Genomic DNA, 26,023 nt, shown 5'->3' with positions numbered 1-26,023 from the left:
GTTTCACATGAAGAAATGACGAGCTGATTAAAATACAGGAAGTTGCTTAGTGGAAACTACAAAGTGACATTTCCTCTTTGAAAGAGATTATCTTCTGAAATGCACCTGCAGTTTTGACATTTCCTGTCTAGAGAACACAGGAAAGGAAGCGCTGAAATCTGGCCGACGACGTGTCACAACTCACCGATGAAGCAAAGCGGGCGATCTGTTTAAGCTCACATCACAGAGGGTGACGTGAGTTTACGATCTCTCATCTGTCTGATAAACATCTGCCTGGCCTGTGTTCTGTTTAAATGAGCTATGACTGGTATTTCTAAAGAGCACATATCTTGTTTATTTTTCATGCTTTGTGTATTTTTACACGTACCAAAAGGATACCAGAATGATATTAATTAATTAATTTAAAAATCACATAATGTTTTATAATAGTGATTATAATGCATTATAAAAAGGTTGTAATGTATTACTACTATGAGAGCGTCGTAGAAAATATTACCAGAGACTCCCCTGATTTTAGACTTAGTATGTCTAAGGGAGAATTACTGCGTATGTGAAGTTGTTTAAAGGCTTCTTTACGTTTATCAGCCTTCTCAAAGTGTGATAAACTGATGAAAGTCTTCATCAGATAACAAAGTAAAGCCACCTGCCCTTTGATTGGTCATCCTGGGTTAATGTGTGACCTGATGTAATGGCCTTGACAGTTTGACAGACTAAAGGTAACTCGTACATGGAGTATAATCAGGATGTGTCAGTAAATTAAGTTCAACTGGATATATGGAGTTAAAAACTCACCACAATATAATATTTGGTTTACATCTTGTTCTCACAAAGACATTTTTTTAAAGGTAAATTTGCTGGGACTCCAGTGGTTCTGTGTGTTTGGTTAGTTGGAATGGGCTCAGCTAAAAACACCACTGCAAAATACTCCACTGCATACCAACCTCATGTGCAAACCCACTATTATAGATCCTTACCACAGTGGATGTATTAATACATCTGAATGTATAAATCAATCATCACTTTACACAGGATACACAGAAAAAACTGCTCTATGTTTACATGCACTGTCAGCTGTGGGAGCAAAAGTTTAAACTCATGTATTTAATAATGGATAATAAATAAAGGAGTTAAGTAGATCAGTAACAAGCAATTAGTGAGAACGTTTGGGTTGTGTGCAGGGACATCTTCTGAAAAAGCTCTGCAATCTGGATCCTTTTAACAACTATATTATATAGGCTATCATATAGGCTACTACTGCCTAAAGCCTCATTATATATATATATATATATATATATATATATATATATATATATATATATATATATATATATGCATTAGTTCATTTATATTTTGTTTTGATAATCTCAAAAATATTGTAGAATTCAAATATCCCTTTGAATGAAAATGGAAATACTCTCGTAAAGTACAAGGACCTCAAAATTGTACATTTACGTCAGTAAATTTACTTTCCACCACTGTCTGCGATGTATGTGCTAGAAAGAGCTTATTTGAACCACAAAAAAATAAATAAATAAATCCTAAACATAACCGCGTATATTTGTTGTCCAAATCTAAGGAGAGAAAGGCCCTGAAGGCACGTTCGCCCCGTGTCAATAAAGGTTTACAAAAAAAAAAAGAAGAAAAAAAGAAAAGGCAGCAGCCATGCCTCCTCCTCCTGCAGATAAACGTGCCTGCTCAGGCTGCGGGCACCAGGGCTCAGAGTTCTCAGAGAGCAGCTGTCACCACAGCACATCATGGCGGGTCCCGTGTATTTGCTCACCGGAGGTTGCGGCTTCCTCGGCCAGCATCTGCTGAGGCTTCTACTGGAGAAGGAGGACCAGCTGGCGGAGATCCGGGTGTTTGACAAACACGTAGACTTCAGTTTGAATGGACTCGGCACAGGTGAGACGTTTCGCTTTATCATTTAAAGTCGGCGAAGCTGTCGTCTCTTTCAAAGCTCTCTCGCGCTGTCATTTAATTTCAGGCTTTATAATTGTTTGTAACGTCGTATCGGAGACAGTTTCCGCTTGAAGATTGTCTCTAATAAATTCACATTAGATTTCTTTGATGCAATTTTTCTCCAGTTGCATGTTTGTGGTGTAATTCAATAATTCAAATGAGTTTTCTTTGGTGTTCATTTGCATGGTTTCTCCCTACATCTTTCTCTCTTTTAGTCCTGTAGGTTTTCTGTGATACTGATGCACCTCTTCTTGATAGTAATTATTTATTTACTAATTACAGTGGGGGGGGGGGGGGGGGGGGCTGAGCAAGAGCTTCTGAAAGTTACTGCTAACGTTTCTTGCTGGGAAGTCTCAAAGAGACGCAAAACAACCAAAAAAAGAACGCAAAATGAATACAAAGAGAAGCAAAATTACCAAAGATGTGCCCCTTTTGAACCTGTGGTTCTTGTGTTGGAGGGGTGGGGCCCTTTACATGCCAGTGTCCTAGGGGCCCATTGTCTCCTAATCCGTCTGTGAGCATTGGGTTTCTATTAGTTTTCGGTAACGTGAGACGAGGCGATGGGGCGTTTACAGCTGAACTCTGCGTCTCCACATTGGAAACAACACAGGCATCATTTCCCTCACGTGCTGAGAGATCACTGGGTCGATCTGCAGAGGCGACATCTGTGAATACTCGCACTTCCTGTTCCAGGATAGAGATGGTATATAACTTGTCCTTGACAACCTGTTTCTGTTTACAGTCACTGTCACCACCTTTTGTGTGTTGTGACCTGAGGTGGTTCATGTGCACTCCGCCTCTCACATGTTTAGTCATCTTTCCTCCTGGTGGGGGGGGGGGGGGCAGGCAGGCAGGCAATCAAATTAATCAAAATCCAAACAGTGCGCTTTTTCTCCTCATCGCTGTGGAGGAATGCGCTCAACCACCGATGACGCCTCCTATGCCACAGTGGAAAATGCTTTGTTGAGCTTTCATTATTTATTGTCAGTAAGGACTGAGGCCTGCTGCTGTTAGTTTGGGCCCCTGACAAATCAGCTCACAGTCACACCCAATGCGGGCCTCGCATTAAACAAGATGTTTAATTGTGTTTTTGGTTTAAATTTGAGCTGATTTTAAATCTGTGAGAACGTCTGTAATTAAAAGACCGTAATTAGTTAAATTACAGACGCCGTCTCCAGCGGGAGTGTCTGAGTTACAACAGGATCTCTGACTCGGTGTTCAAAAGTCCGGACCCTTTTCCGTGCCGGCTCCACGAGAGCTACTGGACTTAGTCTACTCGTTATCTGTCGGCATTTCAAGGACGGGGCATGAGAGCCAAGGTAAACCACAAGTGAAAGACCTTCATAAATGATAAGGAGAGAAAGCATTGCTGCCTGAATAACAATATTATGAAATCTCACAAAGAATACATCCAGAGTTCAATTCTGTATAGCCCAAAATCACAAACTTGCCTCAGAGGGCTTTACAATCGGCACACATACAACATCCTCTGTCCCAGGGCCCTCGCATCAGTCCAGGAAGAACTACCCCAAACAAAATGAACTTCAACGGGTGAGGCAAAGTTCAACGTGATGATGATGATGATGATGGTATTTAGGATGATATTTATTTAAGAAGCACGAAGGAACTGTTCCCCCTTTCATATCAGTAGAAGGAATGCACCGATAGCGGGCCGATACTGACGGGGAGAGCTGGATCAGGTATCAACAGCAATCGGCCCAATCTATTAAATTCAATTCTATGGTTGGAAACTATAGATATTATAGTCTGGAATTTTAATTCCTGTTTAAGTTTTGACCAATTTTGTTGCTGCATTTCAAAAAGAACACGTTTTATTTGTATAGCACTTTAAAGGGAAAAAGGAAAAAAAAAGCACTTTATATTGTAATAACAGTAAAAACAAAGGCAATGTAAGAACAACAAACCCGATAACATGCCAGTATAAAGAGAATGACATTATTACATGATGAATCATAGATTTTAAAAGCCGCTTTAAATAGGTGGGTTTTGAAAGAGTTAATTGACTTAGCGGTGACTGTTCACCATCGAGAGCGTTTCAAATTACAATGACGATTCAGATGATCTGCAAATATGACACAAAGCGTATCTTTGATCAACTTAGTAAAAAAAAAAAAAAGGCATTTACAAACAGAGTCCATTCTTCCCGGACTTTGTCGAGCTCTTAGGAAAATCACGGAGTTTTGACTGAATGTCTTCCTGTTTGTCCCTCAGAGCGGACGAAGGTGGTGGTCATCCAGGGGGACATCACAGACTACAGCAGCGTGTTGGAGGCGTCCCGGGGGGCCGACGTCGTCATCCACGCGGCCAGCTTGGTGGACGTTTGGCACAAAGTCCCAGAGACCCTCATCGTGTCTGTCAATGTCACAGGTGAGACATCAGGGGGAGTGATGACAAAGGGAGGAAACGTCAACGGGGGATTCTGTTTTACGAATGAGTTACTGCGGGAAACCAGAGACCAGAGGAAACCCACGCCTTCTCCTGTTGTCCATGAGTTTCAAGTACGTGGCTTCACCCACGTTACCAATTACGTTGGTGAATACTGAGACAACATTGCCTCTTTGTGTTGCCCATTTCTGGAGTGACAGACACTCCAATCTGGATAAAGGGCTAGTTTTATATACTATAATATATATTATATATTTTTATATACTAATATAATGGGTGGTAGAGTTTCTTTGTGTATTGAAAAAGCATGTCAGGTCATTGTGCTCTGAAGTGGTTAACCCTATTAGTGTGAGTTTCAGAGGTGAGTTTAAGTGTCACATGATTGTATAAATGCTGTTTGAGGGGATTTTTTTTTCAGCGTGACAGGAAAATAAATCTTATATAAGCAGCTTTTAGCACAGATGATGGATATTGGCCCTATCTTGTGTGAGCCAGGAGTTTTCTGATGGACTTTGCCCCTTTTTGGGAACATGGTTATAATAGTGCTTCCATTAACTGTCTACGATTCAAACTTGCTGTGAGTAACATCTTGATGACGCCTGTGAGATGAGAGTGTGTCACTTGTGTTGAACTGTGGGGCTGTTTGTGTGTGAGAGAGTGTGTGTCACAGGCAGAGTTTGTATCAGCCGGTGTTTTCCCTGAATAATGTTTGGGACACACAAATGAACAAGACAAAGTCCAAACTGAGTGTCTGTAAAGAGATAGTCAGTGGTTTAGTTCATGGATATTAAATGTTCATCTGCAGTTGTCTAATACTTGTTCATAAAGAGTTGTGAAGCACATCACATAGTTGCATCCAAACTTGAACAACCTTTTAAAGTCTAAGTGACATTTTTAGGAATCGTGTGCAAAAGAGGTTCTTTGATTAACAGTTACCAGACAAACAGAATGAATAAGCCCCTTCCCTCTGTTATTAAGCAGCTCTGTACCACTTTGGTTGTAGTCATTGAAGTACGCGTGTACAAGGAGCACCTGAATGCAGCAAGATTTCCCCTTATCACCGACGACTGCATTTAGATTGTTCAGTTTATGGCTATTGAAATTAATCCTAATGTATTTAAAGGATTAGGCTGCTGATATATCTATGTATTTTTCTTATTGTCACTAATTCCCATGAAAAAACCCAACCCAACACTGTGTTAGTACTTCTCTCAATACTAGTGTCTGTGGCCTTCAGCCCGCAGCAGAGGCCATCTTGTTTTTTGGCAAAACACGAGAGGGTGGAGCTACATACCACAGAATGCTGAGTGAGTTGTTTTTATGTGACCAAAATGTTCCAGTTATCTTTCATAAACTGAAAAGAAACACTGAGAGAGGGTTGAAGACGAAAAACACAAACAATTCCCAGACCAGACAACGCCTTGCTACAGATCACAAGGGAGCCCCGCCCTAAAGCATATTGACTTAATCATTTTCTAAATCGACATCATGCTGAAGATTTTAAACTAGTGATTGATCCCATCAACTCATGTTTACAAAGTTTACTGAGGTAATATATCAAGTGAGAAGTAGAGTAATTTTCTCATAGACTTCTATACAACCAGAAGAGTCGCCCCCTGGTGGACATTAGAGAGAATGCAGGTTTAAGGCACCTCACTTTTCAGACCCGGAGGTTTCCGACCGATCCAGACTGAGGACTCTGGTCACATTAGTGGAACAGGTGATGAAAACAGATCACATATTCAGTTTCTGGGTTCATGTCTGTGGGTTGAGGCTATAGTCTGTGTCTGGCCTTGAAAAGCCTGCAGTGATTCAGCAGATGGACTAAACACACAGCTGCTGGAATTGAATGTATAAATTGCTGACATATGTCTGGAAGTTGTTAATGTTTTGAAGTGCCAGAACTTCCTCAGCTGAGTAAGATTTAATGTCGTCATCGTGTCATCAAACCTCTACAGAAGTACAGTTGTGTCCGTCTGTGTTAAGCCGAGCAATCGAGGAAGTGATTTGATTCTGAGGGTGGTTCGGTCTAGATTCCTTTGGTTTAGAAATATTACAAGAATTTGCTATTTCCCCTGAGTTGATTTCATGTTGACTCCCTCTTCTTCAGTCTCAGAAACATAAACTCGCTCTAACCTCCCAGAATGAGTAGGAATTACCGGTGCAAGAGTTCAGATCATGATACAGTATCTTTGGTTTCCAGTCGGAATTTATTTTACTGTTGACGTCAATGGCTCTGTGACTTCTGGCCTTCAGCTTGAGTACATACCGGAGATTTTAACCCTGCTGTGAACCAAAATGTGGCCTCAGGTCTTCAAAGACAGCAACCCACCAAAAACAGATGGTTGCTGGACCTTGAATGTAAATATTCACTTGTACTTAGTGTTTAGTAGATCAAACCAAATCCTACACTCAAATATCTAATCTAATATGTATTTCTATTATCAGTTAGAACCAAACATCACCTGCATAAAGATACTGTCTGGTTAAGGCGAGATACTGCATTTTAGGCTTCTTTCTGACTAGTGGACCGAAAACCTTCAGAATACACATTTAGGTGTTTATTTCACTACTTTCTCTATTTGTGTCTGTAGATTTCTCCTAAATTCACTGAAAGTTAGCATTAGATAATGCCTCATAATCTGCTGCATGGTTCAGATAACAAGTTAAAGTGTAAACCATCCGTTCTCATTCATTGAACACATAAGTGCAGTCTCATCAGGACTTGTTTTGATCCTCTACAAGATGTAGCTGTGCAGCCTGCTGACTGTGTCCTCTTTCCTCATACTCTTTTGTTAGTTTAGGTGTCTCTGTGTTACAAACACTTGACATTGAATAAAGTCTTCCTGAAGGAAGCATTTTATGTCCTATTCTTCTTTTTCTTTGGACATGCTCCCTCTGGGCAACATAAATATTTACCATAATGTCAAATATCACTTTAAATACACACAACTATACAGTATATCTCTGTTTCACCAGACAACCCTAGCTCTTTGAATCTCCTTTGAACTGTCCCGCTGACATCAATGTTTGGAGGAGGGATATTTCTTTCAAAAGAAATTAGCAGAACATCAGAGACTTCAGTCAGTGTTTGCTCGTCTGTCCAAGAAAATTTAAACGCATGTTACAGATCTGAGATTAATTTGTGACTCTGATCTTGATTTTATTAGCAATTTAACAAGGTCACAAAAACATTGCTTATTTAATCTGTGGAACGATGCTGACACATGCTGACATTTAAGCCACTTAGAGTTTTGCAACTCTCTTTTTACTGGTTTCTCTAAAACTTCTTTTAATCCTAAATTATTTAATTCTTAAATACAGTTAATTCAGAACGCAGCAGCCAGGGTTTTGACCAATACAAAAACTAGAGATACCGCCTCTCCTTCACCAGCCAATCAAGTTACAGCTTATATCCATGTCTGTCCAAAGTGTCATCGCTTCATCATTTTGTCCTGTTTTATGGCCCTAAACTGATTGTTTTTGTTCTCTCACTATTGCTATTGATCCTTATTGTTTACTTTCATCTTATTTTGTTCAGCACTTTAGGCTGCATCCTTGCATGAAATGTGCTTTTCAATTAAAGTTAATATTATTGTTATTAGTATTATGTCCCAAGTTAAACGTGGACCTTTTTAAAAGTATTGCCAGTATCATTTCTTTCACTTTGCAGTGGCCGTATTTCTTTCCACCACCGGTTCACTTTTGCGTAATTGAGACCAGGTTTCAGGAAAACATGTTTTCTTCTTATAGCAGCTAAACACATGTGGCTCTTTCCTGTTGACCCTCTCCTTATGTGTCCAATTATAATTCCAAGACTCTCATCCTGTTTTGTGTGATTTTAAAATTGAAAGGCGCACTGACAACAATCCAACCGTCAGTCAGTCCTGTGGCTTTGTAGGACTACGCAATAACATTCAGTTTGATCTCTCCAACCCCAGCATCCCTCATCTCTTAGTTGACTGAAAACTTCTCTCTCTGCTCAGGGACGGAGAACGTGATCAACGCCTGTGTGGAGTGTGGCATCCAGTGCCTGCTCTACACCAGCAGCATGGAAGTGATCGGCCCCAACGTCGACGGAGATGCCTTCATCAGGTGAAGCTCAAAAAAACAATGTCATTCTGGTTTTACTTGCCTCTGTTCAGCTGTGTTCTGCATGACCAAGTTAACAAGTGCACAATTCTGAGTGTTTTCCTCGCCGAGCACACATGGTTACTCAGAAATTCTTTGGCTCTTGCAGTTTCGTTTCTGTGGTCACTATCTTATATTTTTCTCATGAATGTACTATCATGGAAAACAAGAAGGACTGTTCAGTATAGATATGATCGGGTGGAGACAAAAGTACACAGCGCACAATATCCAGCACCCTGGCTGTATAATCGAGGGGCTTTCTAAGACTCGCTCACTATCTTACTGTTCCACCTTAATGTTTTGCACGAGACCGCCTGGTATGCCAGACACAGGTTACGTAATGCTGCCAGCATTATGTCTGCAACTCAAAACACGCTTGAGCCGTTGTCATGCTGTTGTGTAAGAATAGGTTACGGTCTCCAAGGAAGTCTGTGCAACTCACTAGAGAGCATTGTACAGAAACCATAACAAAACAACGCTGACATGATGAAAATAGAGTTTTACTGCTGAAGCCTGTTTCAGAAGGTTCAATGGAGAAAACTCCATCAATGGAGCTCCTATACCACGATTCACTATGGCAGCGGGTAAATAAAATAAAACATTTTAAATTAGAAACATCTATTTGGATCTGTGCTCAACAGCATTCTGTGGCTTTATTTCAGCTACTTAAACGCAGTCAGTGAAATGATGTTAAAACACGTTCAGACTATACGCAGCCTATTAAACACAAAAACATGTCAAACTACATTCTGCAGCTGCATCACCATACATTATGTGAACTACACGTTTGAGTGGAGCTTCTCTAACAAGCGGACAGCTGTGTTGTGTGTAATATTTGAATGCGAGTGCAAAAACTGCTGTTAAAGGAATTACCAGTTTCCCTCACCTCAGGGTTAACAAACCACTATACCTGCTTTCCGTGAGTCAGAGCTGCACGATTACTTCACAGAGTTATGTCTCAAAGCACTGTGTTCGTTTACTAAAGGTTTCGGGAGTGACGTGACTATTTACTGTAATGTGGGTGACGGCGAAACCAGCTTTTGGATTCTGGTCAGCCTCTCTAAATACTTCTGGGAAAAAAAAATGTAAATGTACAACTGTGGTATGATCCTTTTGTGAAGAGTTAAAGATGTGGATCTTAAAGGAAGGAGACAAATACTTTTAGTGGCAAACGTCCACCTGCTTTGAGCATCGGCCTTGACATTCTGAGAGAGAGAGACTTGTTGTGTTGGAAACACTGGCGCTGACACTTTGTTCCCCTCTCTATCTCCTTCGCTCTGTGTCTGTCGGGCTTCAGATAAAAACATTCCTCTCATGCATTTGACAAGGTCAAGGAAACACTACCTGCTTTCTTCTCCTGAGTCTCCTCTGACTGTTTAACTCTTTCTCTGCAGGGGCAATGAAGACACGCCTTACAAAGTGAAGCACACGATGGCCTATCCTCTGAGCAAAGCAAAGGCAGAGAAAATCGTGCTTGAAGCTAATGGCAAGAAGGTACTTTAAGTGTAACAGTTTTCTGGTTTTGGGGCGTTTTTATTGAGCCAGATTTATAAAAAGCACGTTTCAGTTAACTTTAAAGACACACTGGGAAAACAAAAAAAACAATAGTGTTAAAATAAATATCATAAAACTATAATGATGCAGAATAGAAAGAATATGTATTGCCATCCATTTTGGCTTAATTTCTTTGATCATTTTGTCTGTTAATGCATACGACATGTATTTTTAGTTTTTTGTATTTTTTTTTCTCAAATTTTGGAAGTTCACCCTCAGCTTCTGTAATACGTCTATGATAAACTGTGTTGCCAAAGTACTCTCACACACACACACAGACAAACGTTTTGAGCAATGGCTTCAAAATTTCCATTCGATTGAACCATTTTGTCATGTTTGCCCTGTGGGGCAGATGCATGCTATTTCCCTGGTTTCCACTAGGGGCATCACTGCTGTATTATGGAACACTTTGAGTGTTTAATGCAATGCATCAAAATCTATGTTGTTGCTAATCATTGACATGTATCAGTCTGTGAAAAAAATCCCCCTAGTATTCAGTTTTTCAAAAAATAATACATTTTTTGGTGTTTTAATTAAAGAAAAACAGTGGTATGATGTAAAAATACTGACATTTAAAAGTAAAAATTCTGAAACTGAATGAACATTTAGAAGTTATGATGTTTTTTAAGTGAGGCACAAGGGTTAAGACTGGGTGTGAGATAGCTGTAGAAGTTGTTTACTGTAAAACATTATGAGGAAACTTCTCAGCCACAAAATGCTACATCATCCCCCTGTGGCTTTGCTGTGGTGTAACTCCTGCTGTTTACAATGAAATTTCACAGGAATCTACCCTTTGACCGCTCTGTGTATATGTGTATTTTTACCGTGTGCCTCCTGTCTGATTTCCTAACACCGAATCTTGTCTCCTGTCCAGGTGAAGGGTGGAAAATGTTTATCCACATGTTCTCTGCGGCCGACGGGGATCTATGGCGAGGGACACCAGCTAATTAAGGATTTCTACAATCAGGCTGTCGAAAGGGCAGGCACGATCGTCGGGGGTGTCCCAGAGGACTCTGAACATGGACGGGTCTATGCAGGTAAGATTACTGTTTTTGCGAGTCATAATCACAACTTTGAAGACGCATCAAAGTTAACCAATGTAGCCTGAGAACCCGAACAAACCTCGTAGGCATTTGGTATCTTGTATATCTTGTATATACAAAGGAGATTTTTCTCCTTTAGTCCTTTTGTCTCACTTACCAGGGGCCCTCTTACCTGTTGGACCCCTGGGCCTGTGCCTGCCCAGTTGGCCCGTTGCGTAATCTGTCCTTTGTGATAACAATACCATGTGCATAGTATCAGCACATAAATCTTTACAGCAGTATGAACACAGGAAACAAATCTCCTTCCGGGTGTGCTGATGGCATTTTTTAAACCACCTTCAGTATGCTGGTTTCAGTGGATATTTTGTAATTTGTAGCCTGTGTTCAGCTGACGTCGGGTTGACGTCAGTGTAATGTGGTCACAGCTGTTAAGCAACTTTGCATAATTGCTCAAGTGTTGTAACTGTGCACAACTTTTAAATAAGGGATTTTTTTTTTTTAAGTTTTAAAACAACAGTGGTGAGAACGAGGAATCATTCTTGAAACTGACTGAGTGTTTTGAGCACTTCTTCCACCACTCTGGTAGTCACCCACTTGTTTGTGTTTCTAGGCAACGTGGCCTGGATGCATGTCCTTGCAGCCCGAGCCCTGAGGGATTGCCCGCAGACAGTCGGAGGGGAAGCCTTCTTCTGCTACGATGACTCGCCCTACAAGAGCTACGAGGATTTCAACATGCAGTTCCTCTCCACGTTTAACTTCAGACGGTTGCGCATCCCCTCAACGGTGCTCTGGTTCCTGGCCATGCTTAATGACCTGATCCGCTGGATACTGAGCCCCGTTTACAACTACACGCCGTTGCTGAACCGTTACACTTTGGCCGTGGCCTGCACCTCCTTCACTGTCAGCTCAGATAAAGCCCAGCGCCACTTCCAGTACCGCCCTCTGTACGACTGGGACCAGTGTCGCACCCGCACACAGAATTGGGTTGACACGCTTCCTGTGGATAACCACAAAGACTCCTAATGTAACCTCAACTACAACACGCTTTAGAAGCTGCTACATACACATGCAGGACTCCAGAAGTACACTGTAAAGAAGTAACCTGCAAATTTACAGTATAAAACATATTTAATTTCATTCTTATATTTGTGTAAGTCTAGCAGCTTACTTATAAAGAAAACATAATTAAAGCATTTGTTCAGACGAAGCATAGACATTAATAGCCTTGTTAAAGAGTGTATGATTCACTGTTTATACCTGCAAACATGTCGCTTTTCGAAAATCACCATTTTGATTTAAAATATATCATCCACGTGAATCGTGTAGATCCGTAAAGGTTGGTTTTTTTGGGGGTGGGGGGCAGCGTTTCTCAGATTGGAGTGAGACGAGGAGGAGAAAAAAAGTCTTGATCTTCGCAATAAAACATCTTTGATGTGACGTGTCGAGTCTTGGCCAATCAGCGTTAACATGTCTACACCGTCTTCATTTCCCTCCATTACAGTTTAAGTTCCGTTATGTACCGTTGGAGTTCGGACTTGCTGGGTTAATGATAAGGTCCACTGCATGCGGAACTTTGTCGACCGTTAACGTTCGTTATTATCGCGATTTAGGAGGGAAGAAACGTAAAGTGATGAAACCACCTCCCCCAGGTTTAGTTCACGCGGTTTTTTCTACTCAAAGTAGAATGAGTCGATTTCGTGGTCCATATTATGACCTTTTATGACCACGAAACGGGTTTCGGTGATCGTCACCTTTTTCACCTCTTATGAGTTTGCAGGTATGATTGTTAAAGTCCATTGGATTCAGTTTACCAGCTTCAACCACCTACCAGGGACTATGCTTTCCGTTAAGAATGTGCTTTATTCAAATATTAAATATCTTCACATTCAGCATTTGTAATTAAGTACATTATGACAAATGTAAACACAATTTACAAGCATTAACTGGATGTTAGACCTGTATCTCCATAATGTATTATTATTGATAAACTGTTTTATGTTGCATAATTTAAAGAATGTTTTATAATGACATTGTCAATGAAATGTATCATGTTTAGTTTCTTTCATTTTGTTTGATTTTAAATAAAGATTATTTAATATATTCCACATGGCTTTGCTGGTTGTGGTTTTGCACTTGATTCACATTACAGGGAGAGGTTGCATTTCTTTTTTTGTCTTTCCATAACTGATCTAATTTATGTATTTTATTACCATGTGTAGTGTACGTCATAATGACAGTTTGTACAGTCTGGAGACCTGATTCGTGATCTTGAATCATTGGTTTCATTCCAATGAGAATTTGTTTACTTTCCAATAACACATGGTTACTGGGAGTTCTCTCCTCTGGATTACCATGGACACTATGAACTTTGTTTATGCACAGTGCAAAGGGCTCAGTCTTCCTTTCTACTCCCGTGGAAACTTGTCATCAGACTCAATGACAACCAGCTGGATAGCATTAGGTTGTATGAGTAAGACAAAGTATATGGGAGTTCCCTTGTAGAATTACTGGTGTCCCCCCATTCTTGTGGTTTCTAACCATGGCAATCCTCACAACAATCACATGCCTGCTAGTGTGAAAAGGAAAGCAGAGACGTGACTCACCATCCCCACACAGAAACTATGATTTTCTCTTCCAAACAAATCAAAGCAGTTTGAAGTTTAAATTATCTTTGATTTGTCTGCTAACATAGGCCTACAGCATAATGTTGGTGAATGCGTTTGGCGGTAAGCATGGCTGTGCATGTGTGTGTTCAACAGATGTTTTGGTGGATCAGCAGAACCTACATTTTCAGGGTTACCTGAAATTAAATGGGATTGCGCCATCTACTGGTGCTATAGAAACATACCAGTAGAGTGAAACACAAAGAAGACACTGATCATTTAATGCGTTTTCATTAGATTGTATTTATTTACCCTTCCATCATTGTTTTGATTTGGGAAATGTATGTTTTTCTCTTTTTTAAAGTAACTCCTTGGTTAATAAGTTCTTCAAAAAGTATGTTGAGGGTGCTTTACAAATGGACATATTTGATGCCTGTAGTAAATGTTTGTGTGATTATGGTCAAATTAAATAAAATCTGAGGAAATGAAAATGTCAAGAAGCATTAACATATTATTAGTGGATAAATAGTATTAATATATTATTCTTAAGAAAAAGTAGCAAAACAATTGTGTATAAATACTGTTACAAGTCATGCATTCAAAGAGTTCAAACATGTAAGAGTCAAAGTATGATTTGAGGTAAAACTACTCACAATGTAGAAGAATCCATTTCAAAATAATACATCAATACATCATTGGAATATAATTAGTAATGCATTTATGTATAAATAAAATGAATGTTGCAGCTGGTAAAGGTGGAGCTTATCGAATAAATACTGCCAGATTATATATAATAATAATAATAATATATAAGTATTCATTTGTTAAGTATATTTAGTATTGCTAATCTGAATCTGCAAGGTAACCAGTAACTGAAGCTATCAGTTAGGCCTAACTGTTGAGGTAAGTACATCTCCATCTGAAATGTAGTGGAGTAAGCATAAAATAGAAATATTCAAAACAACCATAAAAGTGTATTTAAGTACAATACTTGAGTAAATGTACTTAGTTACTTTCCACCACTGTCTATAATGCATAATGCATCGTTTGTGTACAATAGCGTATTTCTACTGTGGAAGGGAGGCTCCTGTGCGGGTGCGTGCGTGTGCACGACGACATTGACGAGAACACGCACGTAGCTGTCAGTAGGAAATGCAGGTTGCTGGTGTTGGATGGACCCGTTACCGTTGTGCTGGGATATATTCAACAAAGAAAGTCATTTTTGTTTCAGAATTAAAACTATTCTTTAGAAGGTTGGTGAGAATTGTTGCAGCAAGTCCGCATGTCTAACTGAGCTAACCGAAACATTCGGCTAGCTAGCTAGGCTAACAGAACACTATCGGCGCTAATGCTAATAGTTTCATTAGGCTAAACAAGCTAACTTAGCTTAGCTGGTAATTTAGCCAGCAAGCTCGCCGATTGCAAGGCGTCTGCGCCTCCAGGTCCTCGCCCCGTTCAGCGGTTCCTGGCCCGGGTCTCGCTTTTTTCCGTTGTTTCATTTCACCGAGGAGGTTGCGGAACCGGAGCAGTGGCGGGGGGAGCGTACGGATAGGAACCCCCCTGGCTATCCAGGCGGACGGATCACAGTGACACGCCGGTTGTGGGTGAGTTGAGCAGCCGAGCTGAAGTTGTGGTTGACTGGGGCAGCGGGGTGGACAAGGCCGTGGACGCTGTTCGGCCAGGGCCTGGCAGCACTCGGGGAGGGAGGGAGGGAGGGTGTGGACTATTAGCTATTAGTAAACCACATCGCTCCTGTGTGCTGAATCGGGAAGTTGAGTCGCTTCGAGAAAGGCCTCGAGAGAGAGGATATGACAACAAAGTGGCTGGTGTTATTAGCTGCTAGCACGAAACCAATAGCTGTCTGGAACCACCACGATACACGTTAACCTGCTTCACCAGCAAAGTACTGGATCACGATGTTTGTCGGGAGTGCTTTGTTGATAACGTTAAATGTCAGTTCACTGTTATATCTGTAGAAGAAACGTATAATCAGTAATGTATTTGTGTCACCGTGGCTAACCCGCTGGGAAAGTACAATAGTGTTAAAGCGAGATATTATAGATGTCAGCGTTTTTCTGGTGTGATGACTTGTATGCTTTATATCATCGTAAAGCAGTTTTACTGTACGATTCTGGCTTCTGTGTAGCAAAAGAGGAATTGTAGCTTGTTACATTCTTTCTGCAAACTTTATTATTTGCCGAAATAATGCATCAAAAACATCACATATGGAGTTACACGTAAAACCACTGACAGTGGAGGGGAGTTACAAGCCTGACAGTCTGCTGCTTCTCCTATTCTATTCTCTGATCTAATTTTAAGAAGAGGAACTCTGCGCCTCTGCTTTATAGAAAACAGCGTGAAGATTTCCATACACTTTAGTCATCTGTTGCATCAAATGTTGACCTTTAAAAGTTGCCAGGGTCCTGACTTGTTGCTGAGAGGATTTGCATCTCTATCCACTATATAATAAACTGTTTATGATCCAAGCTGTAGGTCTTATTTATGGACTGAACTGAGAGCTGCTCTCTAGCAAAAGAAAACTGATATCTGTCATTTTCTCTCTATATGTAAAGGAGAGATCAGAGTGGCATCATGGCTGAACTCTTCACCCTATCCCCATCACCCCCTGCATTGGGTGATCCTCATGCAGTTCCATCCGTCCCTCCATCCTCATCAGCGCACCCTGCTACCAACAGCCCTGCTCCAGAGTCTGCCAAGGAGACGCCCTCGCCCAAGTCTTCCCTCTACAATGACAAAGCTTTGACTGGAAACACTCCTGCTGCACAGTCGGAGGGTTCACACTTTTCTCCCCTGCCATCCTCGAGTCCTCCCAAACTCACTGCTGAGACCCCCCTCACATTATTGGTACACAAGGCTGCTCCACAGACAGAGGACTCAGCAGGGAAAGTTGTGGAGACTGGAGCCCATGTTATGAAGCAGGAAACAATGACCAGTGACCCACCAGCTGCAGAGCTCTTTAATACTGCAACAGAGACCCCAGCACTGTCAAGTGAGCCATCAGCTCAGAGCGAAGTGCAACAGGCATCCCCCTCTCCTGATCTCAATCCTGGTCCTAATCTCTACCCTAATGTGCATGTCACACACAATCCAAATCCTGTCATGGATGATGGTCAATTTACAGCGGGCCAACCCCGAATCGTTGCAGCTTCCAATCCAGTGCCTGCTCCTGCTCCTGCTCCTGCTCCTGCAGAATTCACCGACACGGCAGCATCAGCAGCAGCTGAGGAGGAGAAACCTCAGCCACTTCAACAAGCACAAAACCCTGAAAGTCCGCCTCCTCCCGTCTCCCCGAAGCCTGACACTTCCATTGAAGCAGGGAAAGCAGAACCGCCCAGCACCCCCACCAGAGCCGAACACCCCAGCCCAACTGTCCCACTGATCCAAGAGCCGGCCCCTTACTTCCCACTGCCCAACCCCAAACCCCGGCCGGCCCCCGACACCCTCAGCTACCTAGAGTCAGCCAGCCTGATGTCGGGGACGTTGGAGTCTCTATCTGGGCTGGGAGAGGACGGCAGCTCTGTGGGCTCCGACTCGGAGGTCAATGGCATGGCTGTCAGACGCACGGATAAATATGGCTTCCTAGGTGGGAATCAGTACAGTGAAACAGGGTGAGTATTTTGACATTAACTAATGAAGCTCCCGTCCACTGTGCAATACGTTGATCACTTAGTGAAGTCATTGTGTCTAACAGATAGGTCTGAGATATTCTGAAAGGAGAGACAGCTATTCATTATGGATGTTTGAAGGAGCTTTAAGCTTAATGTAGACATTACACTATATCCATAATGAGACATCATTAGATTATGGCCACAGAATTGGTTTACACAGATAAATGTAAGTCCTGCCTATCTTCCTTTTAATCGGTCACTTTGCTTCAAACAAACATCTCAGTCACTCCGTCATCCATGTGCCCCAGAGATAGTCCTCTCTACCCTGTCTCACCCTCTCTTTCCTGTCTTCTTCTTCTCTGCCGCTCTAAACATATCTGTTCATCCTTTATCTCCCCTTGGTCTGACTCAGATAATGCTGAGCGCGTTTTTGTGACTCAATATGTACTGACTGTGTGTCTCTGTGGTATCACCTCTAATGCCCATCTGCTCTCTTCCTCTCTTTTCTGTCAGATTTTGCTTCTACTTTTTCTGACGAGCTAATTGCTCTTCCACTGTTGAATAATTAAGAATATATAGATTTACCGTCACTAGTGGCAGTGAATTTTGGTCAATGTTGTTCTGTATCTGAGCAATTTATCATAATGTTGTGCAAATGTATGCAAGACAGAGAGTGAAGTAATTCATTTGTTTAATGAGATTAGAATGTCAAATGTCGAAACATGTCGTAGTGCAATATGTAGAGGTGTGAAAAGAAAAAGAGTACTTCCCAGTTCTGTCAGTGATGGAGTCATTACTCACATTACAGGGAAAAGGAAGTTCGAGTTGAAGTCGCCCGACAAAGGGAGGTGAAATGGCTCGATATGTTCCACAACTGGGATAAATGGGTCAAACATCGCTTCCAGAAGGTACGCATCGGCCTCTCAGATGTGCTGTATATATACTTGGATTGGTCATACTTGACATAATGCCAGAGCTGATACCCCGTGTGTCCTTATTATTGTGCGTTTAAAGGTGAAGTTGCGCTGCAGGAAGGGGATTCCATCTTCTCTCAGAGCCAAAGCCTGGCAGCTGCTGTCCAACAGCCAAGAGCTCCTGGATGCCAACCCTGGAAAATTTGAGGTATCACTGTTACCATGTTGTCTTTTTAAAAGTTTTATTTTTATTAACATTTTACAATTTAGCACAGACTGTGAATGGTGTAACAAAAAAACATGAGGTCTAAGATTGTCATCAAATACACTGGTGCTCATTATACATGGATTCAGGCCTCCAGCATCTAACTAAAATCTCCAACTGTTACCACATTTTCAACAACACTAATAGCTAACATTACAATCTCACAGTCCCGAAATTGCTTTTGTGGCCAGTCTTCCACTAATACACTTCCATGGTAATATGAAAATTGAGTTTGATCTTGTATTCTTCTGCGCTCTTACTTCTGAACTCATCTCTCTCTCTTTGTATTCAGTTGGTTGTAGCTGTGTTCAGAATATTTAAGGACATTGCAGAAGCTACAGTATTTTGGTTGAGTAACTGGCTCAAAGTGGGGACACTTGTAATGGGACGTTGTGGCTGAGCTGGGCAATTTCAGCTCCAGGGGTGCTGAAAGGGCGCAGGCGCAGACCTAACAAGCTGTAAGCCTCTTATCAGGACCGGTAATCCTGCCTGCCGGCCTCCGTGTCCACGTTGTGGGGGGGGGGGGGGGGGGGGGGTTGTCTGGCCTCCGGCCTCCGCTGGGTCAGGGTCAGGGTCCCAGCAGTCTGCTTAGTATCGTTTGTGTTGTCTGACTCTCAAATGTGTTTTCATACAGGGCTTTGCTGTCTAATCCACTTTGATGGCTAATTTGGAAACTAACTGATGAGTTACTGATGAGAACTTTTTCTAAAACTTGTCTATTTATTTTTTCCCCCTGCAGGAGCTGGAGAGGGAGCAGGGAGAAGCTAAATGGTTGGACATTATAGAGAAAGATCTCCACAGACAGTTTCCCTTCCATGAGATGTTTGCTGCTCGCGGTGGCCACGGGTAAAAAAAAAACACACACACACACACACACACACACACACACACACACTCACTCACACTCAGACTGTTCAACATCCGAATAAACACGCATGATTGATGAGAGGATTGACTAATCTGTTGCTGCATTAAATAGGTTTACACTTGAAGCATAATTCCTGTTCATTTTGAAGATTTTCTATCAAGTTGCTGGCAGCTGGATTATTATTTTAAATACAAATAACAATTTATTGAATTCATATCTATGTATTTGTTACATTTAGTTTTTACAAAGTTAGGAAAGCTTTGTTTAAATCAATCGTGATGTTGCTTTACACATAAAAGAACGATCCCAGTCACTTCCACACAGTGAGGCCGACAGCCTATTATTCCATCAGATCGGTAGTCGGTATTGTCTGGTACCCAAATATCGGTATCAGGACTTTAAAAGGTCAGGTTGGTGCTTCCCTAATACGTTTATTGTTTGTTCCTGCAGGCAGCAGGATCTGTTCCGGATCCTGAAGGCCTACACCATCTACCGGCCTGATGAGGGCTACTGCCAGGCCCAGGCTCCGGTGGCTGCGGTGCTGCTCATGCATATGCCTGCTGAGGTGAGACAGGTTCTCACACGTCACACAAGACTGTATCGTAGGTCAAATACTCACTGCATGATTTTCCATGAGACAAAAGAATTACCAACTTGATTCCAGACCAGTGGGCCCTCAGGAGGACGAGTTAGCATCAGCGCGTAGCACACAACACGGTGCAGTTTGTTTTTGAGTAGCGATGCTTGATCAGAAATCACGTTACGTTTTAAAGCGTGAGCTCTCTTCCTGTTCCTCTTCGCTGGACACAGTACTTTAGATAGATAGATAGATACTAACTTTATTGATCCCGCGAGGGGAAATTATTTTGTTACAAGCAGCAATAGGTTACAGAGCAGCAATAGGTTACAGGTATAAAAATCTTAATATTATATATAAAGAAAAATACAAGAAAAATACACATGTCACAATACACAATATATACAATTATAATAGAGTAAAGATGTTATATAAAAAAAATGCACACTATATACACAGTGAATAGAATAACAGAATAATATTAAATCAACTAAATAAACAGTAGTGCAGAGGTTTAACGATTTGATTTGGCCCGAACTTATTTATTATAGAGTCTTATAGCAGTAGGCAGGAACGTTCTCCTGTATCTGTCCTTATGACAGCGGAGCTGGATCAGTCTGTTGGAGAAAGTGCTCCGCTGTCCCTGCAGTAGGTGGTGGAGAGGGTGGTCCTGGTTATCCAATATAGATAATAGTTTCTTCAGTGTCCTCCTCTCCACCACCTGTTCCAAATAGTCTTGTTTGCAGCCAGTGATGGAGCCGGCCTTCTTAATCAGTTTATTAATTTAGAGAGAGTAGGCGTGCGAGAAAACGAAACAAAGCGCTAAATTAAAAATAGTAGCAGACCAGTGACACTGCTGATGCTTCATGTGACCAGACCGAAACAATATCAAGCGTCTGTGCTACAGACAGGACTCAGGTTACAGCTGCTTTGCTCGGTCGACGTTTTTTACAGCAAGGTTACCGCACAGACCTGCTTCATCAGCCGGTTTGAAACCTGAGATTCAGTCCCTGATATAAACGGGTGTCTGCGTGACAGTGCTCTGATCGCATGTAGTGATACTGAAGTAGCTGCGTGTTTTGTTTTCTAATGACACTGTTGCTGTAGCTGGAGTGTGTCTTTATCTACTGAACGTTTTCTCACAGTTTCAAAGCTGTTTTTCTGTTTAGCAGAAGGACAGGAAGTGTTTTATATTTCATTTATTTTTTTTCATAGATCACTATATATCTCCAGAAGAAGGAGGCATGAGAAGATTTAGTCAATTATTATTGTGCACATTGGACAAAAAGGAGCAGGAAAGAAAAGAGTTGATGCAGCTGTCGGTGCCATTCTAACCTAAACTGTTGTACTTTGGTTCTGGTTTCACAGCAAGCTTTTTGGTGCCTCGTCCAGATATGCGAGAAGTATCTTCCCGGCTACTACAGCGCTGGACTGGTGAGTGAGAGAACCCTTTTCTCAGAGCTTCCTGTCAGTTTTCTCAGCTGTATTGACGCCATCATTTCTGTCTTTTCAGGAGGCGATCCAGCTGGACGGTGAGATCTTCTTCTCCCTGTTGCGGCGTACGTGTCCAATGGCGTACCGTCATCTTAAGAAGTTCAAGATCGACCCGATTCTCTACATGACTGAGTGGTTCATGTGCATCTTCTCACGCACCTTGCCGTGGGCCAGTGTACTGCGTGTGTGGGACATGTTCTTCTGTGAAGGTACCATTCATATCCATATAAACCAGCTGGTGCATGTTTATACCTGACGTGGCTAGCCACATTTACCTCTAGTTGGTGATGAATTCTAACGGTATAATCAGAATTTGGATCGATATTTATACTTGCTTGAGTAGAAACGTTTTCGCTCTCCGGTTGTAGGGGTGAAGATAGTGTTTCGTGTGGGAATGGTGCTACTGAAACAGATGCTCGGCTCTGTGGATAAACTGCGGGAAGTACAGGGCATGTATGAAACCATGGAGCGTCTGAGGAACATCTCACCCGACGCTATCAGAGAGGACATATTGGTACAGGAGGTGGGTATCTCTCTCTTCTCGTACATAAACAAAAGCTGCTTCTGGTTTTACTCAGCGACACGAGGTATGAGTCACTTTGTCCTGTAGTGCCCAGTCCAGTACTCATCACTTCCTCTGTCTGTCTCGTCTCATGTGTGGTCCAGATTATCATCCTCCCGGTGACGGAGTCGCTCATAGAGAGGGAGTGCAACATCCAGGTGAGGAAGTGGAGGGAGTCCAGAGGGGAGCTGACGCACCAGCCCGGCCGCCGCCTCCACGGTACGAGGGCCATCTTCGAGTACAAGCGCCGCGCCGCATCCATCAGCTCCGGCGGCAGCTTCTCGTTCCTGGGAAGCTCGATCCCGCCGCCGGGACCCCTCAGGGCCTCCTCCAGCCTCCTCTCACTCCCTGGCTTCCGCAGGTCCAAGGCTCCCTTCCAGTCCAAGAAGAGCTCCTTCTCGGGCCCCTCGGGGATGGAGGGCCTGACGCATCAGTCATCCAGCCCCAGCCATAAACCACCTATTCCTCCAGGGGCCGTTCAGAGGGCACCGGTACCTCACATTCGGAGCCCCTTAGTCAGAGGAGCATCTGGCTCCTCGTGTGGGCCTCCTCAGACCTCCTCAGAAGACACCTCAGCACAGGGCCCGCCCACCGTTTCGGCCCCGACACAAAGCACAGCAGCACCGCCGAGCACTCTCCCCTCCCCTAAGATCGTCTCTGAGCAGATCACTCCCACCCTCCCCTCTCCGACGGCAAACAACGCTCCGCTTCCGCCAATTCTAGATTCAAAAAAAGAAGCGGCGCCAGCGGCTGACGTCACAAGCGGAGAGGAAGAGGTGAAGAAGAAGAAGAAGAGCAGAGAAGACAAGAAGAAGGAAAAGGAAGACGAGAAGAAAAAAATGAAGGAAAAGAAAGAAAAGGACAAGGCTGAGAAAGAGAGGCTCAGGAAGGAGAAAGAGAGGCTAGACAAGGAGAAGAAGAAAGGGGGGAAGAAAAAGGACAAAGGGGGAGGAGAAGCGGAGGACAAGAATGGAGCCGCAGCAGCAAGAGATTCGGCCTAGTTCCCTACTCGTCATTCCAGGATAATGAAAAGGGACGCGAAACAAAAAGAGGTCAGGGGAACAAAGACCCCCAGACACAGAAAGAGTGATTAATACAAATACGTGGGGCGGCTTCCTAACGCATCATTTCAAAGACTTAAAGTAGTCCCAGGACTATGGGGGAGAAAACTGGATCGTGGTTTTAACAGCACCTCGGGGGGCTTTTTGGCCCCTATGCTCAATGCTTTCTTTTTCACCAGGCTTAAGTGAGATGTTTTTTCAACTGGAGCACGGACTGTGAATTACAGATTACAGTCCTTTATTTCTTTTAGTTTTTTTATTTTCAAATGATTTGTATTATTTTAATGAGATGGATGGCAGTGTTTAGAGAACCCTTGACTGGAGGGATTGTTGAACTGAAGGTAGTTGCGGTGCCATAGAGTGTGTAAATAAGACGTCTCCCTACAGCACATAGGATCCTGTTAGCGCTCCACATGCCCCTCGTCTCTCGTCTGTGGACTCGTTCTCTGGATGCCTGCGACGTAAAGAAACCTCCTCTGAAGTCGTCTCAAACAGGCACTGAAGGCAGAAATGCTAGTAATGTTGTTGAGGATGTATTTATTGTCATGTTAAATGTTGTGAGTGAGTGTGTGCCTTAGTAGTGTAGTGGAATGTGTTACTGTTCTGTGTGTGGCCTCCCTGTTTTCAGTCTCCCTCTGGCTGCTTTTTTTTTTATTTATTTTTTTATCCCCAAATTCTTCTTGCAGTGGAATAAACCTGAAGGGGGAAATGGAGCGATGTACACAGACGAAAAGAGGGAGAACATTAAGAATACAACCAGGCACCACCAAGCGTGTTTTTGTCTCTGACGAAAGAAAACACAGGGAGCGTTTTATTATTTTATTTAAATTTCTTGTGAGGTTGATTTTTGCAAAAAGCGGACGCAACATAATTGATAAACTTGTTGCGCAGAAACTTGCAATGCAGACCAAATCTGTCAAATTAGTATTATTTTGCTTTTGACGAACAAAATCCTACGTACCTATTTTTATTTAGCCAAATTTCAGCTTGGGTAATGAACCCATTAGAATGTGATTTTCAAGCATCTTAAAAAGAGAATGAAGGAAGATAATTATTTTTTGCACTTGTGATTTGGTCACAAAGTACCACTGAAGTCGACCGCTCTGTGACATAAGACGAGAGTCTCAGCCTGGAGGACCTATAGGAAGCCACTGGACCGGAGGTGCCAGGTGTGCCAACGTAGCATTAACCTCTCAACGTGTATTTATGTACAAAGTGGTTAATTTAATCAAATATAGTATATTATGAATTATTATTATTATTATTATTATTTTGCATCTGACTATTTTTCTATGTGAGTAAGAGACACCTGGTTGACTGGAACGATGGCCGACGACACGCAGTGTAGTTGCAGGGGGATCATCTTTAAGTGTTTGTTTTTGATTTCGTTTCTTTGCACGCCAAGTCCTCTGCTTCTACACGACAAACTCGACGCATGTCTTCGCTTTTATTTAAGTTCAACTAAAGGTTCACGAGTCTCCGGTTTACTGAAGCGCAGTATTAGATAGACGGGCCTCGGACAGAACATCCCGCGAGAGGATTCAGACAGAATTTGTTGGGAGTTGAAGGTCTTAATCGTACTGTATAATATACTAAGAAGTGATCTATGAGCTCTGAATGGTTCTGTAATTGGAGATCTTGAGTATGTCTGTCTCACCAGGTTGTGTTGTAACATTCATGATGACTTCTGGACTAACTCCCTAACCTATTTACACTCAGTGTTCTGTACTGTAACATATTTATGCATACATTAAACTGCACTGAACCCCATCAGTATACGATGAATAGTGCCAGGTATAGTTAGTGTAAAACCATTTGATGGCAAAAAAACAAACAAACGTTGATGCTCTTTAACTGTACTGTTTTTGTAGTTGAGGATTAGAGGGACTTTCGTGTAATTGTAGCCAACACATGTCAACTGCATTTTCATTGTTCTTCACTTCAGGTCTTTACAAGGCTGTCGTTTAGAGATACAAACATCACACACTCCCCCCCCTCCCCCCCCCCCCGACGCCGGTGCATTCACAGGCACAGATTAGTGTCGCGTATGTGAGGATAACCTGAACACATCTATGCAAACCCTCCTCCATCACGACTGTTGATGGTGTGCGGTGACAGCAGCACTGATTTCACCAAACCGATCGTGAGGATCTGTTTGGTGTTCCCGTGGGAAGAAAGAATTTTGTGCTTCAGAAGTTTTTAGTTTTTTTCTGGGCACATTTTCTTTCCTCGTGGACTTCAATATTTTATGAGCAATACATTCTCGCCGCTCATGTCTTGGATAACGTAATTTCTCTTATTCCAGAGGGCTCGAGATGATCAAATCTAATAATCTAGTGGAATCAGCGCTGCAATATTGAGGACGAATCAAGAAACCCGTGTCTGTCAGGTCCGTTGTGCAATTTCTGCGTCCATCCTGACAGCGTCATTCTTCATCGCAGTTGATCGAGGATGACTTCCCACTAAGAAGCGGTTCAGCTGGTTATTTTCCTCCCCATGCCGTTACATCTGTTGTGTTTTTAAGTTTACATTGTCACTCTCTCTGGCGGAAGTGAAATAAAATCATATAGCTAATTGAATTCATTCCTTCAGATCTACAACTGATGTATTTAATTGGTGATGATAATGACATTTGTGATGAGTAATAAACCATAATATATTAAATCATGTTTTTGTCTTTCTTGGTGTTTTTGAATGTGGAAGATGTTCTGTCTGCGTAACAGTAGTGATGAATTCAACCTTGACATCTGCTGAATTCTTGGAAACATACATTTTGATGCATTTTTTTTAATCCAGCTGTCATTGCCACAATAGCAGTGGTTTGGTCATTATAGACATTAAGCTGCTGATCTGTGTGGATCAGATTTACATCTCGGGCTCCTATTTGTACATCCAGATGTAAAGACGCTCCACTAGATGTCACTATAGATATATATTCAAGAGGGATTTTGATATTT

General features: G+C 42.2%; 2 protein-coding genes across 2 annotated transcripts; both read left to right on the top strand.

The window, feature by feature from the left end:
- The first annotated feature begins 1,708 nt into the window (after positions 1-1,708).
- On the top strand, positions 1,709-13,198 carry hsd3b7 (hydroxy-delta-5-steroid dehydrogenase, 3 beta- and steroid delta-isomerase). Its single transcript, XM_068727885.1, has 6 exons — positions 1,709-1,902; positions 4,192-4,347; positions 8,352-8,460; positions 9,891-9,990; positions 10,925-11,087; positions 11,704-13,198. The coding sequence occupies exons 1-6, from the start codon at positions 1,755-1,757 to the stop codon at positions 12,114-12,116; spliced, it is 1,089 nt and encodes a 362-aa protein (XP_068583986.1). The 5' UTR covers positions 1,709-1,754; the 3' UTR covers positions 12,117-13,198.
- Positions 13,199-14,863: 1,665 nt separating this feature from the next.
- On the top strand, positions 14,864-25,733 carry tbc1d10b (TBC1 domain family, member 10b). Its single transcript, XM_068727882.1, has 10 exons — positions 14,864-15,300; positions 16,270-17,325; positions 18,134-18,233; positions 18,340-18,447; positions 19,244-19,350; positions 19,823-19,937; positions 21,318-21,383; positions 21,463-21,652; positions 21,812-21,966; positions 22,110-25,733. Exons 2-10 carry the CDS (start codon positions 16,289-16,291, stop codon positions 23,004-23,006), a joined length of 2,775 nt encoding a protein of 924 aa, XP_068583983.1. The 5' UTR covers positions 14,864-15,300; positions 16,270-16,288; the 3' UTR covers positions 23,007-25,733.
- Positions 25,734-26,023: the final 290 nt, after the last annotated feature.

This window comes from Cebidichthys violaceus, unplaced genomic scaffold (genome assembly GCF_023349555.1).
Source record: "Cebidichthys violaceus isolate CVI_PGR_0920_01 unplaced genomic scaffold, fCebVio1.0.p SCAF_40, whole genome shotgun sequence".
In the NCBI taxonomy this organism is placed as follows: Eukaryota; Metazoa; Chordata; class Actinopteri; order Perciformes; family Stichaeidae; genus Cebidichthys; species Cebidichthys violaceus.
Note: the sequence above shows the minus strand (reverse complement) of the source record. Positions and strands in the feature narration are given on the sequence as shown.